At 45.0% G+C, this 23464-nt stretch overlaps 1 protein-coding gene across 2 annotated transcripts in view; it reads left to right on the top strand.

The window, feature by feature from the left end:
- LOC112217035 (SLIT-ROBO Rho GTPase-activating protein 3) overlaps positions 1-23464 on the top strand; it is a 123730-nt gene that overhangs the window by 47271 nt on the left and 52995 nt on the right. For both annotated transcript variants that reach the window (XM_042297342.1, XM_042297337.1), the window contains exon 3: positions 13005-13167. In XM_042297342.1, the coding sequence (XP_042153276.1) occupies positions 13005-13167 (163 nt within the window). The remainder of the gene's footprint in view (positions 1-13004; positions 13168-23464) is intronic.

The raw sequence follows: 23464 nt of genomic DNA, 5'->3' as shown, positions 1-23464 counted from the left end.
GATGACATCAGTATCTGCAGAAGCAGGCAGGGTTCTTTTGTGTGTGTGCCTGTAAGTAAGCAGGTCACTGTTAGTCTTCACCTGTTGTTTACAAACACCTGTTTGCGCGTATTCGGCCCAAACAATGAAGGACGACCATGTGGACGGGTTGTTAAGGGCCATACATCTGAGGGCGGTTTCCAGCTCTTGATTCATCCTCTCTGTTTGGCCATGGCCTCTGGGTGGTACCCTGAAGATAGACTGGCAGTGGCCCCTATGACTTGGCAGAAGGCCTTTCAAAACCTTGAGGCGAACTGGGGACCTCTGTCGGAAACAATATCTTGAGGAATGCCGAAGACTCGGAACACATGGTTAATTACCAACTCAGCCGTTTCCTTGGCAGAAGGTAACTTAGTCAGGAGGACGAACCTGGCCACCTTAGAAAACCTGTCGATGATGACTAGGATAGTAATATTACCATGGGACGGAGGAAGGCCAGTAATAAAGTCCAACGAGATATGGGACCAGGGTTGGTGGGGAACAGGTAAAGGGTGACAGAGTCCTTGAGGGCAGAGGTGAGAAGATTTGCCCTGGCAGCACACGGGGCAGGCCTTGATGAAAGTGGCAACGTCTTCTTTTATGGTGGGCCCCCAGAACTTTCACTGGATGAACTCCAAGGTGCGACCTACGCCGGGGTGACATGTGAGACGAGAGGAGTGCCCCCACATAAGGACCTCGCTGCCTTGGGGACAAACAACCGATTGGCAGAACCTCCTTTCGGACCCGGTTCGATAGCTTGAGCTCGTCTCACGGTATCCTCAACTTGCCACGAGATCAGGGCCACGATCTTAGCAGCAGGAAGGACAGGCATGTCAGTGTCGTCTCGAATGGCAGGAGCGTAGACTCGGGACAAGGCGTCCGGTTTGAGATTCTTCGACCTGGGCCAATAGGTGTCTGGAGTTCAACCGCTTCACCTGCTGGATATACTCCAGGTTTTTGTGGTCCGTAAGCACTTGAAACAGGTGAGAAGCCCCCTCGAGCCAGTGTCTCCATTCCTTCAATGCCATCTTAACCGCTAGGAGTTCACGATCCCCCACATCGTATTTCCTCTCGGCCGGGGTAAGCCGGTGTGAGAAGGCACAAGGGTGGAGCTTCTTGTCTTCACCCCTCTGAGACAGGACAACACCAACCTCTGATGCGTCTACCTCCACCACAAAAGGTTCATCCGCAGTCGGTAGTGTCAGGATGGGAGCAGAGAGGATGCGCTGCTTGAGTCCTTGGAAGGCCGTCTCAGCTTCTTTAACCCACAAAAACCTTGCGTTGCCACCCTTGGTTAAAGCTGAGAGAGGGGCTGTCACCAAGCTGAAGTTCTTGATGAACTTGCGGTAAAAGTTTGTGAAGCCCAGGAAACGCTGAACATCCTTAACGGACTTGGGGGTGGGCCAATCCGCTACCGCCCCTACCTTCCTGGAGTCCATTTGGACTCGACCGGGTTCCACTACAAATCCCAGGAATTGTACTCGGGATGAATGGAATTCACATTTTTCCGGCTTAACGTACAAATGGATGTCTAGGAGGCATTTGAGTACTTGTCTGACATGCTTTGTGTGTTCTTGAAGGGAGCTCGAAAAGATGAGGATGTCATCCAAGTAAACGAACACGAATATGTTAAGCATATCCCTAAGCACATCGTTTATGAGCGCTTGGAACACAGCCGGGTCGTTGGTCAGGCCGAAGGGCATCACCAAGTATTCGTAGTGACCAGTAGGCGTGTTGAAAGCGTTCGTCCACTCGTCACCGGGTCTGATCCGCACAAGATGATATGCGTTCCGCAGGTCAAGCTTAGTGAAGACAACTGCTTCCTGGAGCAGCTCAAAGGCTGTGGCCATAAGGGGTAGCGGGTAGCGGTTACGGACGGTTATGGCATTGAGTCCCCGGTAGTCGATGCAAGGACGTAATCCACCGTCATTTTTGGCCACAAAGAAAAACCCTGCTCCCGCCGGCGAGGTGGATGGACGCCTGAGGCCTGCTGCCAGAGCGTCCTTGATGTAGGGATCCATAGCAGCTTGTTCGGGAGGAGATAGGGAAATGATCCGACAACTGGGGGGGCAGGTGCCCGGAAACAGGTCGATGGGGCAATCGTAAGGTCTATGGGGTGGTAGCATGGTGGCCCTCTGTTTGCTAAATACCGGTTTGAGGTCATGGTAACACTCGGGAACTCGGGACAGTTCGATGGATTCTAGAGACTCGGGAGGAGAACTCGGGGAACTCGGGAAGATACAAGTGGCTTGGCACGTAGGACCCCATTGCTTGATAGTGCCCACAGAACAGTCGATGTGAGGGTTATGGCTGTGAAGCCAGGGGTATCCAAGGACGAGAGGGAACTCGGAACAGGAGATCAGATGAAAGTTCATCACTTCCTGGTGTTGGGAAACTGAAAGTCGCAAGGGGGTAGTGACACGAGTGACAAGTCCAGATCCCAAAGGGCTTCCATCCAATGTAGTAACCCTCATGGGGTCACTTAGAGGTTCAGAGGGAACGCCATTCTCCTTCGCCCAGACACCATCCATGAAGTTACCTGCGGCTCCAGAGTCTACAAAGGCTTGAAGGGGAAGCTCGTGGTTGTCCCAGGAAAGGGTGACTGGAATGAGCAGGCGGGAGTTGGATGGATGGGAGGAGGTTATGTTTCCCGTTACAGTCCTCCCAGGTCTGCACGGGACAGTGCGTTTCCCTGGAGCCCGGGACACGTGGAGCGGAAAAGGCCCGGTTTGCCGCAATATAGACAGCATCGCTCCCTCATCCGGTGGTCTCTCTCAGCCTGGGAGATGCGTCCAATCTGCATGGGTTCCGGTGGAGCCAGCGAGGATAAAGGTGGAGACTCGGAGCTGGGACCGATAGGAGCTAGGGTGAGAGGTCTACGGTTGTGTTCTCTCTCTCTCTCAGACGCTGGTCTATGCACGAGGCCAACTTGATCAGGGACTCGAGGTTGTCCGGTGGTTCCCGAGTGGCCAGTTCATCTTGGATGGTGTCGGAAAGACCCTTCAAAAAGCACACTGTGAGCGCCTCGTCGTTCCAGGTACTCGCTGCTTCCACCGTGCGGAACTGGATGGCATAGTTCGTAACGCTGCGCCGACCTTGGTGGAGAGTCAGGAGCTGTTTGGCTGAGTCAGGGCCGCTGGTAGGACCTTGAAATACTCACTTGAATTCTTCAGCAAAGGTAGAGTAGCTGGCACAGCAGGGACTTTGGGCATCCCACACAGCAGTAGCCCAGGCTAGGGCTTTTTCCGACAGCAGGGTGATGATATATGCGATCTTGGACCGGTCGATGGGAAACAACGAGGGTTGCAGCTCGAAGGAGAGAGAACATTTGGTTAAAAAAAACTTACAAGCACTCGGATCACCTGAGAACCGTTGGGGAGGCGGCAGACAAGGTTCAGCCAGGGGGTTAACTGCCACGGGCACTTGAATCTGATGTACTGGGGCAGGAGCGGTTGCCGGGGAAAGTCGTTCAGATATCTGCTTTATGGAAGTCAGCATCTCCGACAGAAGTTGAGAATGTCTAGCCATTAAGGCCTCTTGCTGAACCAGAGCAGCTTCGTGGCGTTGGCCAGTCCCCCCGTGGTGGGACAGCATGGATAAAATGTCCTGGGTACTGGTTGCCTCTGGGTTCATTTTGTTGGCTCTGTGTTTCTGTCAGGACCCGGTTACGAACTCGGGTCTCCGGTGTGAGAAACAATCATTAGTAAACTGACCCACTAATAGTCGGCAGAACCCAGAAGATGAGGCAGACACAGCAGTACTAGAGACGGTGATTTAATAAAGAAAAAAGGAAAAGATCTTCAGGCAAAAATATAAATCCACAACGTGAAAAGTAATTCCAAGAGAAAAAATGTATATCCTCCAAGACACAAGAAAAATCCACAAAGTGGTAAGAACAGCAGAGAAAAAACAAACCTCAAAAGAATAATCAAAAATAAACAAGAACAAAACCAGAGCACCTCAAGTTCACAGCATGGCTGGGGCTGGGTGCTAACATACAAACACAGAGCAAAGAACTGAGGAAAACTAAGGGTTTAAATACAATCAAGGGAAACGAGGCACAGGTGCAAATAATAACTGGGAACAAGGGAAAACAAAAGGGTCAAAAAGCACAATGGGGGCATCTAGTGACCAAAACCGGAACAACCCTGGCCAAATCTTGACAACTTGAGCGTGCATAACTATTCATTCCCCCAAAGCCAATACTTTGTAGAACCACCTTTTGCAGCCATTACAGCTGCAAGTCTCTTGGGGTTTGTCTCTATAAGCTTGGCACATCTAGCCACTGGAATTTTTGCCCATTTATCAAGGATGGGTTCCGCTGGTGTACAGCAATCTTTAAGTCATACCACAGATTCTCAATTGGATTGAGGTCTGGGCTTGGACTAGGCCATTCCAAGCCATTTAAATGTTTCCCCTTAAACCACTCGAGTGTCGCTTTAGCAGTATGCTTAGTGTCATTGTCCTGCTGGAAGGTGAACCTCTGTCCCAGTCTCAAATCTGTGGAAAACTGATACAAGTCTCCCTCAAGAATTTCCTTGTATTTAGCGCCATCCATCATTCCTTCAATTCTGACCAGTTTCTCAGTCCCTGCCGATGAAAAACATTCCCACAGCATGATGCTGCCACCACCATGCTTCACTGTGGGGATGGTGTTCTCTGGGGAATGAGAGGTGTTGGGTTTGCGCCAGACATAGCGTTTTCCTTGATGGCCATAAAGCTACATTTTTTTCTCATCTGAAGAGAGTCCTTCTTCCATATGTTTGTGGAATCTCCCACATGCCTTTTGGCAAACACCAAACGTGTTTGCTTTTTTTTCTTTAAGCAATGGCTTTATTTTGGCCTCTCTTACATAAAGCCCAACTCTGTGGAGTGTAAAGCTTAGTGGTCCTATGCACAGATACTCCAATCTCTGCTGTGGAGCTTTGCAGCTCCTTCAGGGTAATCTTTGGTCTCTTTGTTGCCTCTCTGATTAATGCCCTGCTTGCCTGGTCCGTGAGTTTTGGTGGGTGGCCTCTCTTGGCAGGTTTGTTGTGGTGCCATATTCTTTCCATTTTTTAATACTGCTCTGTGGGATGTTCAAAGTTTCTGATACTTTTTTATAACCCAACCCTGATCTGTACTTCTCTACAACTGTTTGAAGAGCTCCCTGGTCTTCATGGTGCCTCGTGCTTGGTGTTGCCCCTTGCTTAGTGATGTTGCAGACTCTGGGGCATTTCAGAACAGGTGTGTATATACAGTTGAAGTTGAAAGTTTACAAACACTTAGGTTGAGTCATTTAAACTCGTTTTTCAACCACTCCACAAATTTCTTGTTAACCAATTATAGTTTTGGCAAGTCGGTTAGGACATCTACTTTGTGCATGACACAAGTCATTTTTCCAACAATTGTTTACAGACAGATTATTTCACTTATAATTCACTGTATCACAATTCCAGTGGGTCAGACGTTTACATACACTAGTTGACTGTGCCTTTTAAACAGCTTGGAAAATTCCAGAACATGATATCATGGCTTTAGCAGCTTCTGATAGGCTAATTGACATCATTTGAGTCAATTGGAGGTGTACATGTGAATGTATTTCAAGGCCTACCTTCAAACCCAGTGCCTCCTTGCTTGACATCATGGGAAAATCAAAAGAAATCAGCCTAGACCTCAGAAGAAAATTGTAGACCTCCACAAGTTTGATTCATCTTTGGGAGCAAATTCCAAACGCCTGAAGGTACCACGTTCATCTGTACAAGTATAAACACCATGGGACCACACAGCCGTCATAATAGTACGCAAGTATAAACACCATAGGACCACGCAGCCGTCATACCGCTCATGGAGGAGATGCGTTCTGTCTCCTAGAGATGAATGTACTTTGGTGCGAAAAGTGCAAATCAATCCCAGAACAACAGCAAAGGACCTTGTGAAGATGCTGGAGGAAACTGGTATAAAAGTATCTGTATCCACAGTAAAACGAGTCCTATATCGACATAACCTGAAAGGCCGCTCAGCAAGGAAGAAGCCATTGCTCCAAAACTGCCATAAAAAAGTCAGACTACGGTTTGCAACTGCACATGGGGACGAAGATCGTACTTTTTGGAGAAATGTCCTCTGGTCTGATGAAACAAAAATAGAACTGTTTGGCCATAATGACCATTGTTATGTTTGTAGGAAAAAGGGGGAGGCTTGCAAGACAAAGAACACCATCCCAACCGTGAAGCACAGGTTTGGCAGCATCATCTTGTGGGGGTGCTTTGCTGCAAGATCGACTGGTGCACTTCACAAAATAGATGGTATCATGAAGAGGGAAAATTATGTGGATATATTGAAGCAACATCTCAAGACATCAGTCAGGAAGTTAAAGCTTGGTCACAAATGGGTCTTCCAAATGGTCAATGACCCCACGCATACTTCCAAAGTTGTGCAAAATGGCTTAAGGACAACAAAGTCAAGGTATTGGAGTGGCCATCACAAAGTCCTGACCTCAATCCCATATAAAATGTGTGGTCAGAACTGAAAAAGCATGTGCGAGCAAGGAGGCCTACAAACCTGAGTCAGTTACACCAGCTCTGTCAGGAGGAATGGGCCAAAATTCAGCCAACTTATTGTGGGAAGGTTGTGGAAGGCTACCCAAAACGTTTGACCCAAATTAGACAATTTAAAGACAATGCTACCAGTAACAAATTGAGTGTATGTAAACTTCTGACCCACTGGGAATGTGATGAAAGAAATAAAAGCTGAAATAAATCACTCTCCACAATTATTCTGACATTTCACATTGTTCAAATAAAGTGGTGATCCTAACTGACCTAAGACTTTAAATTGTTGCTAGGATTTAATGTCAGGAATTGTGAAAAACATGTGTTTAAATGTATTTGGCTACGATGTATGCAAACTTCCGACTTCAACTGTAGATTATGTTAATGCATCAGGACATGCAACTCATGTAATGAAGCAGACAATAAAACAATTTTCAAATAATGGCCAAAATAACTTGTGGGAAAACACCATTCTAAACAGCGTACGTGATAGCAGTTCCATATGTGACAGAGATGAAAATCTATTTCAGGAACTTACGTAGAAAGAGGGGGAATCTAAAGATGCAACAAATAGGATAGGTTGCGAATATGACTCAGATTCTGCCTTTGGCTTCTGGAAAAGGAAAGAAAATTGATAATTAAAACAAATGGAACAGGAGATTAATGGCATAGCGTTGTGCCCAATAGGGAAGTAAATGCAAATAAATATAATTACTCCTGTCTATACACAAGCTTGTAGGTCTATGCCTATTTGAGAACCCCAGAATTTGGACAGCTTGCATGGCAATAGGCCTAGCTAATTATTTGCAGCTGTCAGTGAAAAGCATCTAAAATGTGTGAAGATAGTGTCTTGAGAATAATTTAAAATGTTGAGGCAAGAAGGGCAGGGGTATGTGGCAAAGATATAGGCGAGTATCCGTCTCCCGACAATTATTGTGCATTCATTGTTTCGTTGTGTGAGTTATTTGCCCTTAGATTATTTGTTTTAATCAATTCCCCATTACATATGTCACCTGTAGTAAATGTACCGTTAATTCCCATCATTTGGTTACATGAATTTATTACAGTCATTTACCATTCTCATTCTCAGAGTGGAAACATTGTTTGCAGAGTTCACAACCTGCTACACTTGTGAGAAACACGTTTTGGTTTTTTTCACAACTATTTATGAGATTTGTAAAAAGAAATCTTTAAAAAAATCATTGTCTTTTCTTTGGAGTGCTCCACATGAGCAATGAGCATGTGTCTGGTTTATCTGGCAGCAGTCCAAACACATAAAATACACACCCTCATACACTTACCCTCGCCTTATACCCTTGGGGAATTCCATCTTGGCTGGTGGTCCAAATGATTAGCCAAGCAAGGGAAGATTGCAACATAAGCCCTTCAGCCCTCGTTTTTAGTCGGCTTTGGGAGTGTACAGTTATGTTCACTCCGGGGCCTGAAACTCCCCATAATTCAATTCGCGGCAATCCTCTAAGAAAAGTCAGCTACTAATGCACATGATGGCACAAGCAAGTCTCTAAAAAGTTAATGTTTTTGTTTGGTTGTCCTTTGGAAATTGTATAAATAAAACATTTTCCTTCTTCAGAAGTTCCAGCTAGGCAGCCTAACGTTAGTTAGCTAATTAATTTGCTAGCTATCATACAGTATGCGTATATTAATAGTTATATATCTAATATAAGTAGACATGCACTCATAATTGACTGTAGTTTATATAATGCAACCACAAGCTACCGGTGGCTGAAAACACAATCATCTCCGGATGAACAAGTTACGAATTTCTGGCCAAGGGTTGTCCATTTAAAAATCATTCCTTCCTCCCTCCCTCACCTCTTTTTTTTATCTCTTTTTTTTATTTTTTAAAATGTATCATATATTTATTTTATTCAAATGTATATGTAGCCGATGTGAAATGGCTAGCTAGTTAGCGGTGGTGCGCGCTAGTGGCGTTTCAGTCGGTGAAGACACTTGCTCTGAGACCTTGAAGTTGTGGAGCGATGGGTAACGATGCTTTGAGGGTGACTGTTGATGTGTGCAGAGCGTCCCTGGTTCGCGCCCAGATCGGGGCGAGGGGTCAGACGTAAAGTCTATACTGTTACATTGATGCTTTTGACCCGGATCACTGGTTGCTGCGGGAGGAGGTCAAAAGGGGGGTGAGTAATACCGATGTGAAATGGCTAGCTAGTTAGCGGTGGGGCGAGCAAGTGGCGTTTCAATCGGTGACGTCACTTGCTCTGAGACCTTGAAGTAGTGGTTCCCCTTGCTCTGCAAGGGCCGCTGCTTTTGTGGAGCGATGGGTAACGATGCTTCGAGGGTGACTGTTGACGTGTGCAGAGCCTCCCTGGCTCGCGCCCAGGTCGGGGCGAGGGACGGACATAAAGTCTATACCGTTACATATACTCGTCAGACGTCATCAGAAGTGTTCACTTAATTTGAGGGCTGAGGGGATAAGGTGTGTCTTTTAATTGTTTGGACTGCAACCACTGTCCTAATAATGTTGAGGGAGAGCGCGCGCCTGAGCACGCATAGACATACTTGGCCTGCTGCACGGAAATGTGGGAAAGTGTTGTTGTTTTTTAACATCGACTGCTAATGAATGATAATATATTAATTAATTAGTTCCTCACTATTGGAAAAAGTTATTGGAAAAATCATTCCAACAATCTCCCCCTTGATAATCACCAATCCTCGATGTGAAAGAGCAATGTAAGTTATAGGCCTATTGCTGCATTGGCCTATAGAGTATGAGTTCCATGCGCTAATTTCTTTAGTTGCCATATTACAAAGGCTGTTGATCTTGAGGTGACTTTTAACTTTTAGAATTGTATCATTTTAATTTAGAATGTTATGATTAACCACGTGACAATGCTTTTCCGAAACTAAAACGTTATTATTGAAATGGAACTGTTCCATGAAAATGCGCATAGGAAAAAAAGATACCATGCGTAAGACATATCTTTTGTAACGCATATCTAAAATGCTTTTTATTGTAACTTCTGCTCGGCATCAGACTAATTTCCACTCAAATGATAATTCACGCACGGACATTTTATCAGCAGACAACGCTCTGACTGATGTGTAGCTACTTTTCGTTGTAGCCATCCTACTTTTCTACGGTAAAATGCAAGAGTAACTTCAAGAAAAACATTAAGAAATGTATCTGGCTACATTCTTTCTACAATAAACAGAAATATGATGTCCATGCATAGTTTTTGCAAAAATGCCTTGTTTTTTTAATTGATTGCTCATTTAGCATACTTGTGTGGCTGACAGCAAAATAGCGTTGCACATCTGTTGTTAACTGATGGAAATGAAGCTATTTTCTGCCGAATGTGTTTACACGAATATATTTTCTGTTAAGGAAAACTATAGTTGCATGTCCCTGATCACTCAATTGAATAAAACCCACACTGTTGACCCCTGTCAATACACAGCTGGACTCAACTGCTCCTGCTTTATCCAGTTGTGCCGTTTACAAACAAACACGTGACTGAACTACGGTAAGCTTCATAATGTAAAATAATGTTATATGTTGAATGAAGAACGCAATCTTCTAACATATTGCACAAGTTAACTGCAGGTATTTACTTAAAAAGTAGTTACAAATATTAAAATGTATAGTAAAACTTCAAAGAAAGACAATATTGATGGTATTGAAAAACCAAATACCCTAGTATACTGAATATATGGTATACCGCCTGAGCCTACTGAGGTCTGATTTAGGATCATACTGTCTGTCTGATAAGGAGGCACTGTTATAGTAATGCTAGAGTTGTGACCTGTGGGTTTACAACCCACTGTTCCATTACTATAAAACCAGGGCTGCATTTATCACTCAGTTAAATAATCAGCTCCCTTCCTCTCTCTCTCAGAGCCGAGATGTGTCCTGCTGCAGCCACACAGGCCTAATTGCTTGTCTTTTTGCTCCAAGTTTCTGTGAAATGAGGAAGGCAGCTGGGGAGAAGAGAGCCTGTGTCCTTTTGTCTCTTCCCTCAGGAAAAGGGTTTAACCCACAGCACAGAGAAACAGCCTGGCCAGATTCTCAGATGTCTCTTTTCGGAGGCTCTGCTTATAGTTATGGTCTCGTGGTGTGGGTGGGTGGGTTTTTGCAGTGTTGGCAGTTTCAGTGCTGCATTGAACGTCACAATGAATAGGCTGCTTTGTCACAGAGCATTGGAGCTCCCTCCCCATCTCTCTCTGTCTGTCTGTCTGTCTGTCGCCCTGAGCTCCTGTCATGGTAAACAATGACTTTTTTTTAATATTCAGGGAAAATAAGTGACTTTACGAGCAGATTAATATTTTATCAGGGATTAAAGTTTGGAGGTGCCTGCTCAGCATTTTTGACGAAACATTTGGAGGAGGAGTACAGTACTATTGACAGAGAGCCTTGTGAATGGAGTCTTGTTGCTTGGATGACTAAGGTGTGTGTGTGTGTATGTGAGAGAGCCTGGTTGTGCTTAAGGTGGGGATTAAGCATCTCTGGCCACTCTAAGGGATTAGGAGAGGATAGAGGTGCCTGGTCCCTAGGCCTCTCATCCACAAACACCAATTACACAGCGAGGAGCTACGACTCTAACAGCCAGATAGTTCACTCAACCGGAACTGTTACGGAATGAGGGCTGTGCTGAGACAGAAAATAGGCCATCCCAGAAGGCAAGGAAAACATGATTCATCACATTGAGTTTTTATTGTAGTTAGAGAGTCACCCCCGGTCTATTGTTTCCTCTATCTAGTCTCTCTGAGACAATTCATCACTTTGCCATAGCAACAGAAAGTTCAGTTTAATCATTCTATTATCACTAGTGACCTCTTGATTATTGAACTGGCCCCAATTTGGTTTAATTGGGAGATTTTCTCATCTCATTCAAATTACTTTCCCATTCCTTTTGATTCCAAACCTGTAAAAGTCATTTTTAAACTGTGATCAGCTGGAGAATGCTCAATCAGACCTGTCTCAGCAAATGCAGAAGTCTGAAAACCTGCTTTCATAGTATAATATTAGACACATCCATTTTCTGTCTAACTTCTTTTTTGCACCGAGCATCCTTCCTCAAACGGTGAGTTGACCTGCTATAACATCTTGCCAGAGTCTTAGAGAGTATGTATATATGGTTGTGGTAGAACCATATGGCTATAAAGTATATTAGCTGTGTCCATTGTGGTGTCTTGCTGTGGGGGTAAGTGGGGGAATAATGGTAACAGCACTCTAGAGCAGACATATATCAGCTTCTTAGAGGTGATTAGCATTGCGGAAGCTCTCTGTAGAGGGGAGCCTTTGATGTTAATGCTCATCATTTTTCTTTGCAGTAAGTACATGTGCAGTTTTCACCACGGCTCAGTGAAACCCTCTGCTGCTATCAGTGTGTGTGTGTGTGTGTGTGTGTGGGGGGGGCATTGTGTTTGTGTGTGACTGTGTATGAGTCCACGTGTGTGTGAACATACACTGGAGGGGGATGTAGTGAAAGCTGATTACGCTTCAGTCAGAGCCCATGCCTCTCAGGGTCATTATGGTAACCAGCGTTAAGGATTTAAGCAATCAATGCTGTGTCAAACTGGAGCGCTGCGAGGAGAAACTAATGGCGTCTATTCTAGGCTAGCTCCATCACTGTAGAGCAGGGGAGTCAAACTCATTCCATGGAAGGCCTAGTGTCTGCAGATTTTTGTTTTTTTCCTTTCAATTAAGACCTAGACAACCAGGTGAGGGGAGTTCTTTACTAATTAGTGACCTTAATTCATCAGTCAAGTTCGGCCCTCCATGGAATGAGATTGACATGTGCCGTAGAGGGAGGGGAAGAGAGCGGGAGAGGGAGGGAGGGAGGGAGGGAGAGATGGCGGAAAGGGAACAGAGATATATAAGGAGGGAATTAGATGGAGAGAGACAGAGAAAGAGAAAGTGGGAATAAGTGAGGGGGAATAAGTGAGAGAGAGAGGCAGAGAAAGCGAGAGTGTAGTGTGATGTCAGTGTGATTAAGTCTCTGCAGTCAGCCAACAATGGGATCATGTAGCAGCTGTATTGTTTACTTGGAACAGGAATTGGTCTCAGAAGCCCTATTTGTTTTTTCCAACAATGCCTGTGTGTGTGTTGTGTTGCCTGTGTGTTGTCTACCCAGCGCGACCCTGGGCAATATAGGCTGCTCACTCATATTCACCGGGGATGGGCTATGCTTAACTTAATGGCAAGTCATCAACCTGTCAGTCCGTCTGGTGCGCAAAATAAATTATTAGGGTGAAGTCGAAGACTTCTGCTGTGGGACAGAGATATTTGTTCTGACCATCAACTTTGTCTGTTTATATGCCTATGTGTTGAGCCTGTTGAATAGACACGCTAGTCAGGTAGTAGCCCTTAGAAATATTGAAATGATGAAAGCAGAGACAACCACATGTATGTACAGTATGTTACAGTAACCCTTTGCTGATCACTCTAACATCACCTCCTCTCTGTGTTGTGTTCAGGAAAGACCAGCACCTGCTGTCCAGTGTGAACTGCTGGTACCTGGTACTGAACCAGACCAGGAGGGAAAGCAGGGACCACGCCACCCTCAACGACATCTACACCAACAATGTCATCGTCCGCCTCGCCCAAATCAGCGAGGACGTCATCCGCCTCTTCAAGAAGGTCTGTCTGTCTGTCATCCTTCTGTCCGTCTGCCTATCTCTCTCTGTTTACTCCTCTCCTTATCACCTGTGCTCATGTGTTCATAGTTGAAGATACAAATGAGCACTATCTTTTATCATTCGCTTGCTGACCAGTAATGGGCATGATGTCAATTGTCCTTTCTCTAAGATCCTAATCATATACAAATAACACCAGATCTCATTGCTCTTTTGCTTAAGGTTACGACCACATTCAAAACAGTTTTCACCTGAGCCTTTGAAATTAGTGAAAGAAACCAATTTTCCTCTATCCTTTCCATATTCCATCTTTAGTATACCGATTTGATGGTTGAGACTCTGTAAGCAGTGATGTTTTTTGAGAAGCTACATTATCAGCTGACCCTTATTCCGGCACATTGGATTTGTATACCTCTGTCGGGCATAAATAAGTTCCATGTGGCCTGTGGAGTAGTAGTGCAGCAGTAGGGTTAAGATAGAGCAGGGCAGGGTACCCCCTGGCCCCCTAACCACCCATGGGCCCCTGCTGGTGTGAGCAGCATCTGGCCCTGTGTCAGCACATAGCAGAGATGACTGAGGTCTAACCCAAACACCAGACCCCTGTTTACACCTGGCAGGCTTTCCTAGAGGTGAGACCCAACCCGTGCTGCCAGCCTCCATTCACACACTACTGAGAGAGTGTGTGTGTGTGTGTGTGTGTGTGTGTCAGCAGGAATGTGAATGGGGGAAACAAGCAACACATGCTTTAGGGAGCACCAGTCAGGGCTGAAAACAGAACAACACAGCCTCCTGTTAGTACAGTTCCCTCAAGTAGCTTTTCCTCTGGCTGGTAATATGAATGGAGCTACACGTCCTTGCTGGCAGGCCTCACGGTGACAATGGATAACATGTCAAAGAAATATGCTGCCTAGCTTTGTAGCTGTCAAGTAAATGCATGGAGGAGAGAGCTGAATAGGCTACAAGTCGATCACACTGCCCCGATGATTAAAGAAAGACCCGGTGTTGCCCAAGATTTCTGATCTCCAGAGAGTCATAAATTAATACTGCATAAATAGGGCATGAGTTTTTCCTGACCATGTCATCTAAACTTTGACCTGACCACGGAAAACTCTGTGCCTTTTCTAGACAGGATCTGTTCTGGGAAATATACACAGGTCTTTGTTGCAGTATTTCTCTCCTCAGTTAGGTGTTCTCTGTTGGAGGTTTAGTAGCCTCAGAGTCTGGTAGATTTTGTCAGCCAATCGAATCTGCTCTACAGTCAGAGGTTCCATGTCTAGAAAGTGAAGTGAGACATTTCTAATCAATACAAAATGTAATAAAAATTACAGAATTAAAGGTTCGCTAAATGAGAAGGAGTGGGCTACAATGAACAACCAACATGAAGGCTGTTGTTCTGAATCATGGTGTAATATGTTCACAAGGATGGGGAGCACAGCATATTATAGCTTCAATTTTAGCTAGCTGGCTAACTCAGCTAGCTATCTGGCTAGCTGGGTGGCTAACTTAGCTAGCTATCTGGCTAGCTGGCTGGCTAACTTAGCTAGCTATCTGGCTAGCTGGCTGGCTAACTCTATCTTCTCTACATCGATTTGATGCAGTCAAGACAGGCACTGTCATGGGATGATAAGAGAACCAGCATCTAACGTTACAAATTTGTATGACTAGCGCAAACCATCATGGCTACTTTTTAGGCTCGCTCTCCTTCTCACAAACATATATACACCGGCCCCTCCTCTGCCCGCTGCTGTAGAAGCAGCAGAAAAGTCTGCAAAAAAACCGACGTTATTTCGACTACAGTGGGGCAAAAAAGTATTTAGTCAGCCACCAATTGTGCATGTTCTCCCACTTAAAAAGATGAGAGGCCTGTAATTTTCATCATAGGTACACATCAACTATGACAGACAAAATGAGAAGAATAAAATCCAGAAAATCACATTGTAGAATTTTTTTATGAATTTATTTGCAAATTATGGTGGAAAATAAGTATTTGGTCAATAACAAAAGTTTATCTCAATACTTTGTTATATACCCTTTTTGGCAATGATAGAGGTCAAAGTTTTCTGTAAGTCTTCACAAGGTTTTCACACACTGTTGCTGGTATTTTGGCCCATTCCTCCATGCAGATCTCCTCTAGAGCAGTGATGTTTTGGAGCTGTTGCTGGGCAACACAGACTTTCAACTCCCTCCAAAGAGTTTCTATGGGGTTGAGATCTGGAGACTGGCTAGGCCACTCCAGGACCTTGAAATGCTTCTTACGAAGCCACTCCTTCGTTGCCCGGGCGGTGTGTTTGGGATCATTGTCATGCTGAAAGAACCAGCCACGTTTCATCTTCAATGCCCTTGCTGATGGAAGGAGGTTTTCACTCAAAATCTCACGATACATGGCCCCATTCATTCTTTCCTTTACACGGATCAGTCGTCCTGGTCCCTTTGCAGAAAAACAACCCCAAAGCATGATTCTTCCACCCCCATGTTTGGTGTTCTTTGGATGCAACTCAGCATTCTTTGTCCTCCAAACACGACGAGTTGAGTTTTTACCAAAAAGTTATATTTTGGTTTCATCTGACCATATGACATTCTCCCAATCTTCTTCTGGATCATCCAAATGCTCTCTAGCAAACTTCAGACGGGCCTGGACATGTACTGGCTTAAGCAGGGGGACACGTCTGGCACTGCAGGATTTGAGTCCCTGGCGGCGTAGTGTGTTACTGTTGGTAGGCTTTGTTACTTTGGTCCCAGCTCTCTGCAGGTCATTCACTAGGTCCCCCCGTGTGGTTCAGGGATTTTTGCTCACTTGTGATCATTTTGACCCCATGGGGTGAGATCTTGCGTGGAGCCCCAGATCGAGGGAGATTATCAGTGGTCTTGTATGTCTTCCATTTCCTAATAATTGCTCCCACAGTTGATTTCTTCAAACCAAGCTGCTTACCTATTGCAGATTCAGTCTTCCCAGCCTGGTGCAGGTCTACAATTTTGTTTCTGGTGTCCTTTGAAAGCTCTTTGGTCTTGGCCATAGTGGAGTTTGGAGTGTGACTGTTTGAGGTTGTGGACAGGTGTCTTTTATACTGATAACAATTTCAAACAGGTGCCATTAATACAGGTAACGAGTGGAGGACAGAGAAGCCTCTTAAAGAAGAATTTACAGGTCTGTGAGAGCCAGAAATCTTGCTTATTTGTAGGTGACCAAATACTTATTTTCCACCATAATTTGCAAATAAATTCATAAAAAATCCTACAATGTGATTTTCTGGATTTTTTTTCTCATTTTGTCTGTCATAGTTGAAGTGTACCTATAATGAAAATTACAGGCCTCTCTCATCTTTTTAAGTGGGAGAACTTGCACAATTGGTGGCTGACTAAATACTTTTTTTGCCCCACTGTATATGGATATCCCAAAACAGTGGCAAACCGCTGCTAAATTGTTGCCACCGCTGCAAGAAATATGATGTAATTGAAAAAATATATATATTTCTGCTGAGACATACTTTTATAGTCGCTGACTCAATGATTGAAAGTCTATGGGAACATCTAGCATGTTTCCCCGCTACACTTGTCACCACTGTTGAAAAAAATGCTAGGGGAAACACTGTGATTGTCTAGGTCAGTACTTCCCAACCAGCGGTACTAGGACCCTTGGGGGTACTTGACCTATCCACAGGGGGTTCTTAAGAAGACTTATGAGACCATAGACCTACTTGTAAAATGGGGTACTTCAGGGGTACTCCGGCAGAGCAATTGGTGGTACAGTAACAGAAAATAGTTGGGAACCACTGGTCTAGGTTGCCTGTCTGGTATGGTAATGTCTGGTTTCTCACATCTGTGGGAACATTATCAAGGTCTCACAATCTGTTTAACAAAGAAGTAATTGACGCATGTACAGGTAATTAGGTACAATTTTCAGGTAGTTATTGGTGTTTAAAGTACTCCTGTCAAGCCATGGCTCAGTCGAGAACTGCAAGATCTCAGTGGGGTGCACAGTTCAAAATTTGGTCAAGAAAAATAGAACAAACCATTTCAATCAGGCTCCACTGTGTTCATTTTTTCTCTATTTTTAGAGAGATAAGAGAGAATTTCATGAATGTATTATTTTTGTCTCGACAGCCAGAGCAGTTTTAGGCCAGCGCTATCTGACTTGACACATCCATATTCTTACTTGTCCACTCTCTGCTCTGCTCCCTCAGTGCCTCTGCAGTACATTCTCACTCTGCAGTATGTCTGACATCAGAGCCACCCATGCATACAAATGCCATTCACCAGCTGCCAGGAGTCTTTCACATATTTCTCACAAAAAGAGCTTCCCACTTATCATGTTCAGGCCAAGGCACTTTCATATCTGATTTAACATGACATATTTCCTGTCCTCCTTGGGAGTTTTGATGATGAAGGTAAAATAAAATAACAATTTGCCTCTCTCTCTGGCTCGCTATCTTTGCTCAGTATAGTTTAAAGGGCGGACCACAGAGGGATGCACAAACATTGTCCAATCAAAGAAAGCTCATAAAATTCCATCTCAGCTCGCCCCTCCTCCTGTTGCTATGAGCCCCATGATTGATTGCACAATCCAATTTTGACTCATCAGCCTGCGTATGTTAGGGCTTGGTTTTGATGGTTAGAACTTCTACCTGGTTGGCATAACCCATACAAAGATGTGTGGTCATGTATGAAAAGGGTGTGTGTCTGCCTTCAGGCAAGCTTACTTGCATCTACCTGTATCTCTCTCTCTCTCTCTCTCTCTCTCTCTGTGTTCGTGTGCGCGCATGTTTGGAGATTAGCCCTGGTGCTTGGCTCTGTGCTGTAGAGTCAGAGTGTAGCAGTGCTGCTGGCTCTATCGATCCCACAGTTTTACCCTCCATATGATTTATGTCCAGGGAGGGCCACCATAGCAGGCAGAACCATAAATCCTAGCAGACATGGATGTATAGGGACCATATATCAGATTCAGTATACCTAGAGCTAGGGCCTGGAACATTATGGCGTCTTAGACAGCGGAGGCTTTGGGCACACTGTGGGAGTGTGAAACGTCCTTTATGTGTGTGTGGGTAGTATTAAAGATACTGTTAACAATGAAATAGAGTTTGAGATTAAATACTCAAGGTATGTGCTCTAGAAAAACTTTTCTGAAAAGGTTAGTCAGAGTCGTACTTCTGTGAAGTAATTAAAGGTGTGATATCCTTTGTGCCTACTTGATTTTCTGCGAAAACACAGTAATGTGTGATGTGGGTGGATTCACATGTCCCTGTAGCCTCAATCTAAGAACAGTTTGTTTTCTGTGGCATGTACCGCCGTGCTAGCAATTACGTTCTCTCACTGAGCTCCCACAATACCAGGTGTGTTCCCCACACTCGTCATCACTAGATAGGTTGTGTGGGATGGGTGTAAATGCTGCAGTATTTCTGTCCTCTGTAAAACACATTACTTATAGTCCTCCTCCATCTTGAAGGCTGATAGGAAAACTGAATGTCACTGACAAGTCAAGCTTCCATCAGTTACAGCTTCTTTCTCAAGGCTCCGTTTGAAAAACAACACTGTACATGACAAAATGACAATCTGGATATTGGTTGACAACAGGAAAAAGATGAAATGGCTGATCAAATTGTAAAATCAAATCAAATTGTATTAGTAACATGCGCTGAATACAACAGGTTACAGTACAATGCTTACTGACGAGGCCCTAACCAACAATGCAGTTGAAAAAAATATGGATAAGGATAAGAAATAAAAGTAACAAGCAATTAAAGCGCTGCAGTTAAATAACAATAGCGAGACTATATACAGGGGGTACCGGTACAGAGTCAATGTGCAGGGGCACCGGTTAGTTGAGGTAATATGTAGGTAGAGTTATTAAAGTGACAATGCATAGATGATAACAACAAAGAGTAGCAGCGGTTTAAAGGGGGAGGGGGGGGGCAATGCAAATAGTCTGGGTGGCCATTTGAATAGATGTTCAGGAGTCTTATGGCTTGGGGAAAGAAGCTGTTTTAGAAACCTCTTGGGCCTAGAATTGGCGCTCCGGTCCTGCTTGCCGTGCGGTAGCAGAGAGAACAGTCTATGACTAGGGTGGCTGGAGTCTTTGACAATTTTTAGGGCCTTCCTCTGACACCGCCTGGTATAGAGGTCCTGGATGGCAGGAAGCTTTGCCCCAGTGATGTACTGGGCCGTTCGCACTACCCTCTGTAGTGCCTTGCGATCCGAGGCCGAGCAGTTACCATACCAGGCAGTGATGCGACCAGTGCTGTTGATGGTGCAGCTGTAGAACCTTTTGAGAATCTGAGGACCCATGCCAATTCTTTTCAGTCTCCTGAGGGGGAATAGGTTTGCTTGGACCATGTTAGTTTGTTGGTGATGAGAATGGGGACGTCCTCTGTCCTCTTTTTCCTGTAGTCCACAATCATCTCCTTTGTCCTGGTCACATTGAGGGAGAGGTTGTTGTCCTGGCACAACACGGCCAAGTCTCTGACCTCCTCCCTATAGGATGTCTCGTTGTTGTCGGTGATCAAGCCTACCACTGTTATGTCATCGGGCAAACTTAATGATGGTGTTGGAGTCGTGCCTAGCCGTGCAGTCATGAGTGAACAGGGAGTATATAGGAGGGGACTGAGCATGCACCCGAAGGGCCCCTGTGTTGAGGATCAGCGTAGCAGATGTGTTGTTACCTACCCTTACCACCTGGGTGCGGCCTGTCAGAAAGTCCAGGATTCAGTTGCAGAGGGAGGTGTTTAGTCCCATGATCCTTAGCTTATTGATGAGCTTTGAGGGCACTGTGGTGTTGAACACTGAGCTGTAGTCAATGATTTGCATTCTCACGTAGGTGTTCCTTTTGTCCAGGTGGGAAAGGGCAGTGTGGGGTACAATAGAGATTGCATCTTCTGTGGATCTGTTGAGGCGGTATGCAAATTGGAGTGGATCTAGGGTTTCTGGGATAATGATGTTGATGTGAGCCATGACCAGCCTTTCAAAGCACTTTGTGGCTACAGATGTGAGTGCTACGGGTCAGTAGTCATTTAGGCAGGTTACCTTAGTGTTCTTGGGCACAGGCACTATTGTGGTCTGCTTAAAACATGTTGGTATTACATACTCAGACAGTGAGAGGTTGTAAATGTCAGTGAAGACACTTGCCCGTTGGTCTGCCAATGCTCGGAGTACACATCCTGGTAATCCATCTTGCCCTGCGGTCTTGAGAGTGTTGACCTGTTTAAAGGTGTTACTGACATCGGCTGCGGAACAGCTGGTACTCTGCATGTTTCGATGTTATTTGCCTCGAAGCGAGGCTTCCGGGTTCCGGGTTAGAGTCCCACTCCTTGAAAGCGGCAGCTCTAGCCTTTAGTTCAGTGTGGATGTTGCCTGTAATTTTTTTATTTTATTTATCCGTTATTTTACCAGGTAAGTTGACTGAGAACACGTTCTCATTTGCAGCAACGACCTGGGGAATAGTTACAGGGGAGAGGAGGGGGATGAATGAGCCAATTGTAAACTGGGGATTATTAGGTGACCGTGATGGTTTGATGGCCAGATTGGGAATTTAGCTTTAGTAATCCATGGCTTCTGGTTGGGGTATGTACATATGGTCACTGTAGGGACGACGTCATCAATGAGCTTATTGATGAAGCCAATGACAGATGTGGTGTACTCCTCAATGCCATCGGCGGAATCCCGGAACATATTCCAGTCTGTGCTAGCAAAACAGTCCTATAGCTTAGCATCTGCTTCATCTGACCACTTTTTTATTGATCTAACACTGGTGCTTCCTGCTTTCATTTTTGCTTGTAAGCAGGAATCAGGAGGATAGAAATATGGTCAGATTTGCCAAATGGAGGGCAAGAGAGAGCTTTGTGTGCATCTCTGTGTGTGGAGTAAAGGTGGTCGAGAGTTTTTTCCCCTCTTGTTGCACATTTACATGCTGATAGATATTTGGTAAAACGGATTTAAGTTTCCCTGCATTAAAGTCCCTGGCTCCTAGGAGCGCCACCTCTGGGTGAGCGTTTTCTTGTTTGTTTATGGCGGAATACAGCTCATTCAATGCTGTCTTTGTGCCAGCCCCAGTCTGTGGTGGTATGTAAACAGCTACGAAAAATACAGAAAAAAATACAACTCTCTAGGTAGATTTTGTGGTCTACAGCTTATCATGAGATACTCTTCATCAGGCGAACGATAGCTTGAGACTTCCTTAGATATCGTGCACCAGCTGTTATTTGCAAAAATACATAGTCCGCCGCCCCTTGTCTTACCAGATGCCTCTGTTCTATCCTGCCGGTACAGCGGATAACCAGCCAGCTATATGTTGATAGTGTCGTCGTTCAGCCACGATTCCGTGAAGCATAAGATATTACAGTTTTGAAAGTCCCGTAGGTAGTTTAGTCTTCCGCGTAGGTCATCGATTTTATTCTGCAAAGATTGCATGTTTGCTAGCAGAATGGAAGGAGGTGGGTGTTTATTTGATCGCCTATGAATTCTCCGAAGGCAGCCCGCCCTCTGGGGCCTTTTTCTCTGCCTCCTCTTCACGGAAATCATGGGGATCTGGGCCTGTTCCCGAGAAATCAGTATATCATTCGTGTCGGGCTCATCAGACTCGTTAAAGGAAAAAAAGGATTCTGCCAGTCCGTGGTGAGTAAGAGACGGAAGTGGCAACATTATGTACAAAATAAGTTTTAAAAATTGTCACAAACAATGCAAATAAACAAACAAAAAAACACAATCGGTTGGGGACACGTAGAAGGTCAGCCTTCTTCTCCTCTGCCATTTTACAAAGACATCCATTAACTGCATGAGTGTGTTTCACCACATCATATACATACGCCAGTAATGTGGTAACACTATAAATGCTGATGTTGATGGTTCAGCCATTTTAGAGGGTGTTGTCCCAATGCATTCAGTGCAGATCACAGGTGGCAGGTCAGAAAGAGAGGGATGTGACATTTACCCACCAAGCACCACAACTAAACAGTAGCTTTAACAGTCAGCAGCACATCATCTGTAGCTAAACATAGCCCACGTGTAATAATCACAGGAAACGGCAGCGTGAGGTGGAATATGAAACCACACATACTCCAGCCCTCTTCAGACATAGAGGGAGAGAGGCCAGATGGGAAGTTCATTCACTAGTCTAGGGGTTGATTGTGTTCCACTGGCTGGTCTGGCTGGCAGTCTCTCTTTTAGAGTAATGTATGTCTCTGTCCATCCATCACACGTACAGTGCCTTTTTCCACATTTTGTTACGTTACAGCCTTATTCTGAAATGTATTTTTTTTTTTAAATTCTACACACAATACCCCATAATGACAAATCAAAAACAGGTTTTTAGAGATTTTTGCTAATTTATTAAAAACTAAAAATGGAAATTTTACATTAAACATAAGTATTCAGACACTTTACTCAGTACTATGTTGAAGCACCTTTGGCAGCCATTACAGCCTCGAGTCTTCTTGAGTATAGTGCTACAAGCTTGGCACACCTGCATTTGAGGAGTTTCTCCCATTCTTCTCTGCAGATCCTCTCAAGCTTTGTCAGGTTGGATGGGGAGCGTTGCTGCACAGCTATTTTCAGGTCTCTCCAGAGATGTTTGATCGGGTTCAAGTCCGGGCTCTGGCTGCGCCACTCAAGGACATTGAGAGACTTGTCCCGAAGCCACTCATGCATTGTCTTGGCTGTGTGCTTAGGGTTCTTGTCCTGTTGGAAGGTGAAACTTCGCCCTAGTCGGAGGTCCTGAGCGCTCTGGAGCCGTTTTTCTTATCAAGGATCTCTACTGTACTTTGCTCCATTCATCTTTGCCTCGATCCTGACTAGTCTCCCCGTCCCTGCCGCTGAAAAACATCCCCAGAGCATTCTGCCACCACCATGCTTCACCGTAGGGATGGTACCAGGTTTCCTCCAAACGTAATGCTTGGCATTCAGGCCAAAGAGTTCAATTTTGGTTTCGTCAGACCAGAGAACCCTGTTTATCATGGTCTGAGAGTCTTTAAGTGCCTTCTGGCAAACACCAAGTGGGCTGTCATGTACTTTTTACTGAGGAGTGGTTTTCATCTGGCCACTCTACCTTAAAGGCCCTGATTGGTGGAATGCTGCAGAGATGGTTGTCCTTCTGGTAGGTTTTCCCATCTCCACAGAGGAACTCTAGAGCTCTATCAGAGTGACCATCGGGTTCTTGGTTACCTCCTTGACTAAGGCCCTTCTCAGCCAATTGCTCAGTTTAGCCGGGACAGCCAGCTCTAGGAAGAGTCTTGGTGGTTCCAAACTAATCCATTTAAGAATGACGGAGACCACTGTGTTCTTGGGGAAATTCAATGCTGCAGAAATATTTTGGGTAC

This window comes from Oncorhynchus tshawytscha, linkage group LG02 (genome assembly GCF_018296145.1).
Source record: "Oncorhynchus tshawytscha isolate Ot180627B linkage group LG02, Otsh_v2.0, whole genome shotgun sequence".
In the NCBI taxonomy this organism is placed as follows: domain Eukaryota; kingdom Metazoa; phylum Chordata; class Actinopteri; order Salmoniformes; family Salmonidae; genus Oncorhynchus; species Oncorhynchus tshawytscha.
The sequence above is the reverse complement of the archived record's forward strand: the minus strand, read 5'-3'. Positions and strand labels throughout refer to the sequence as shown.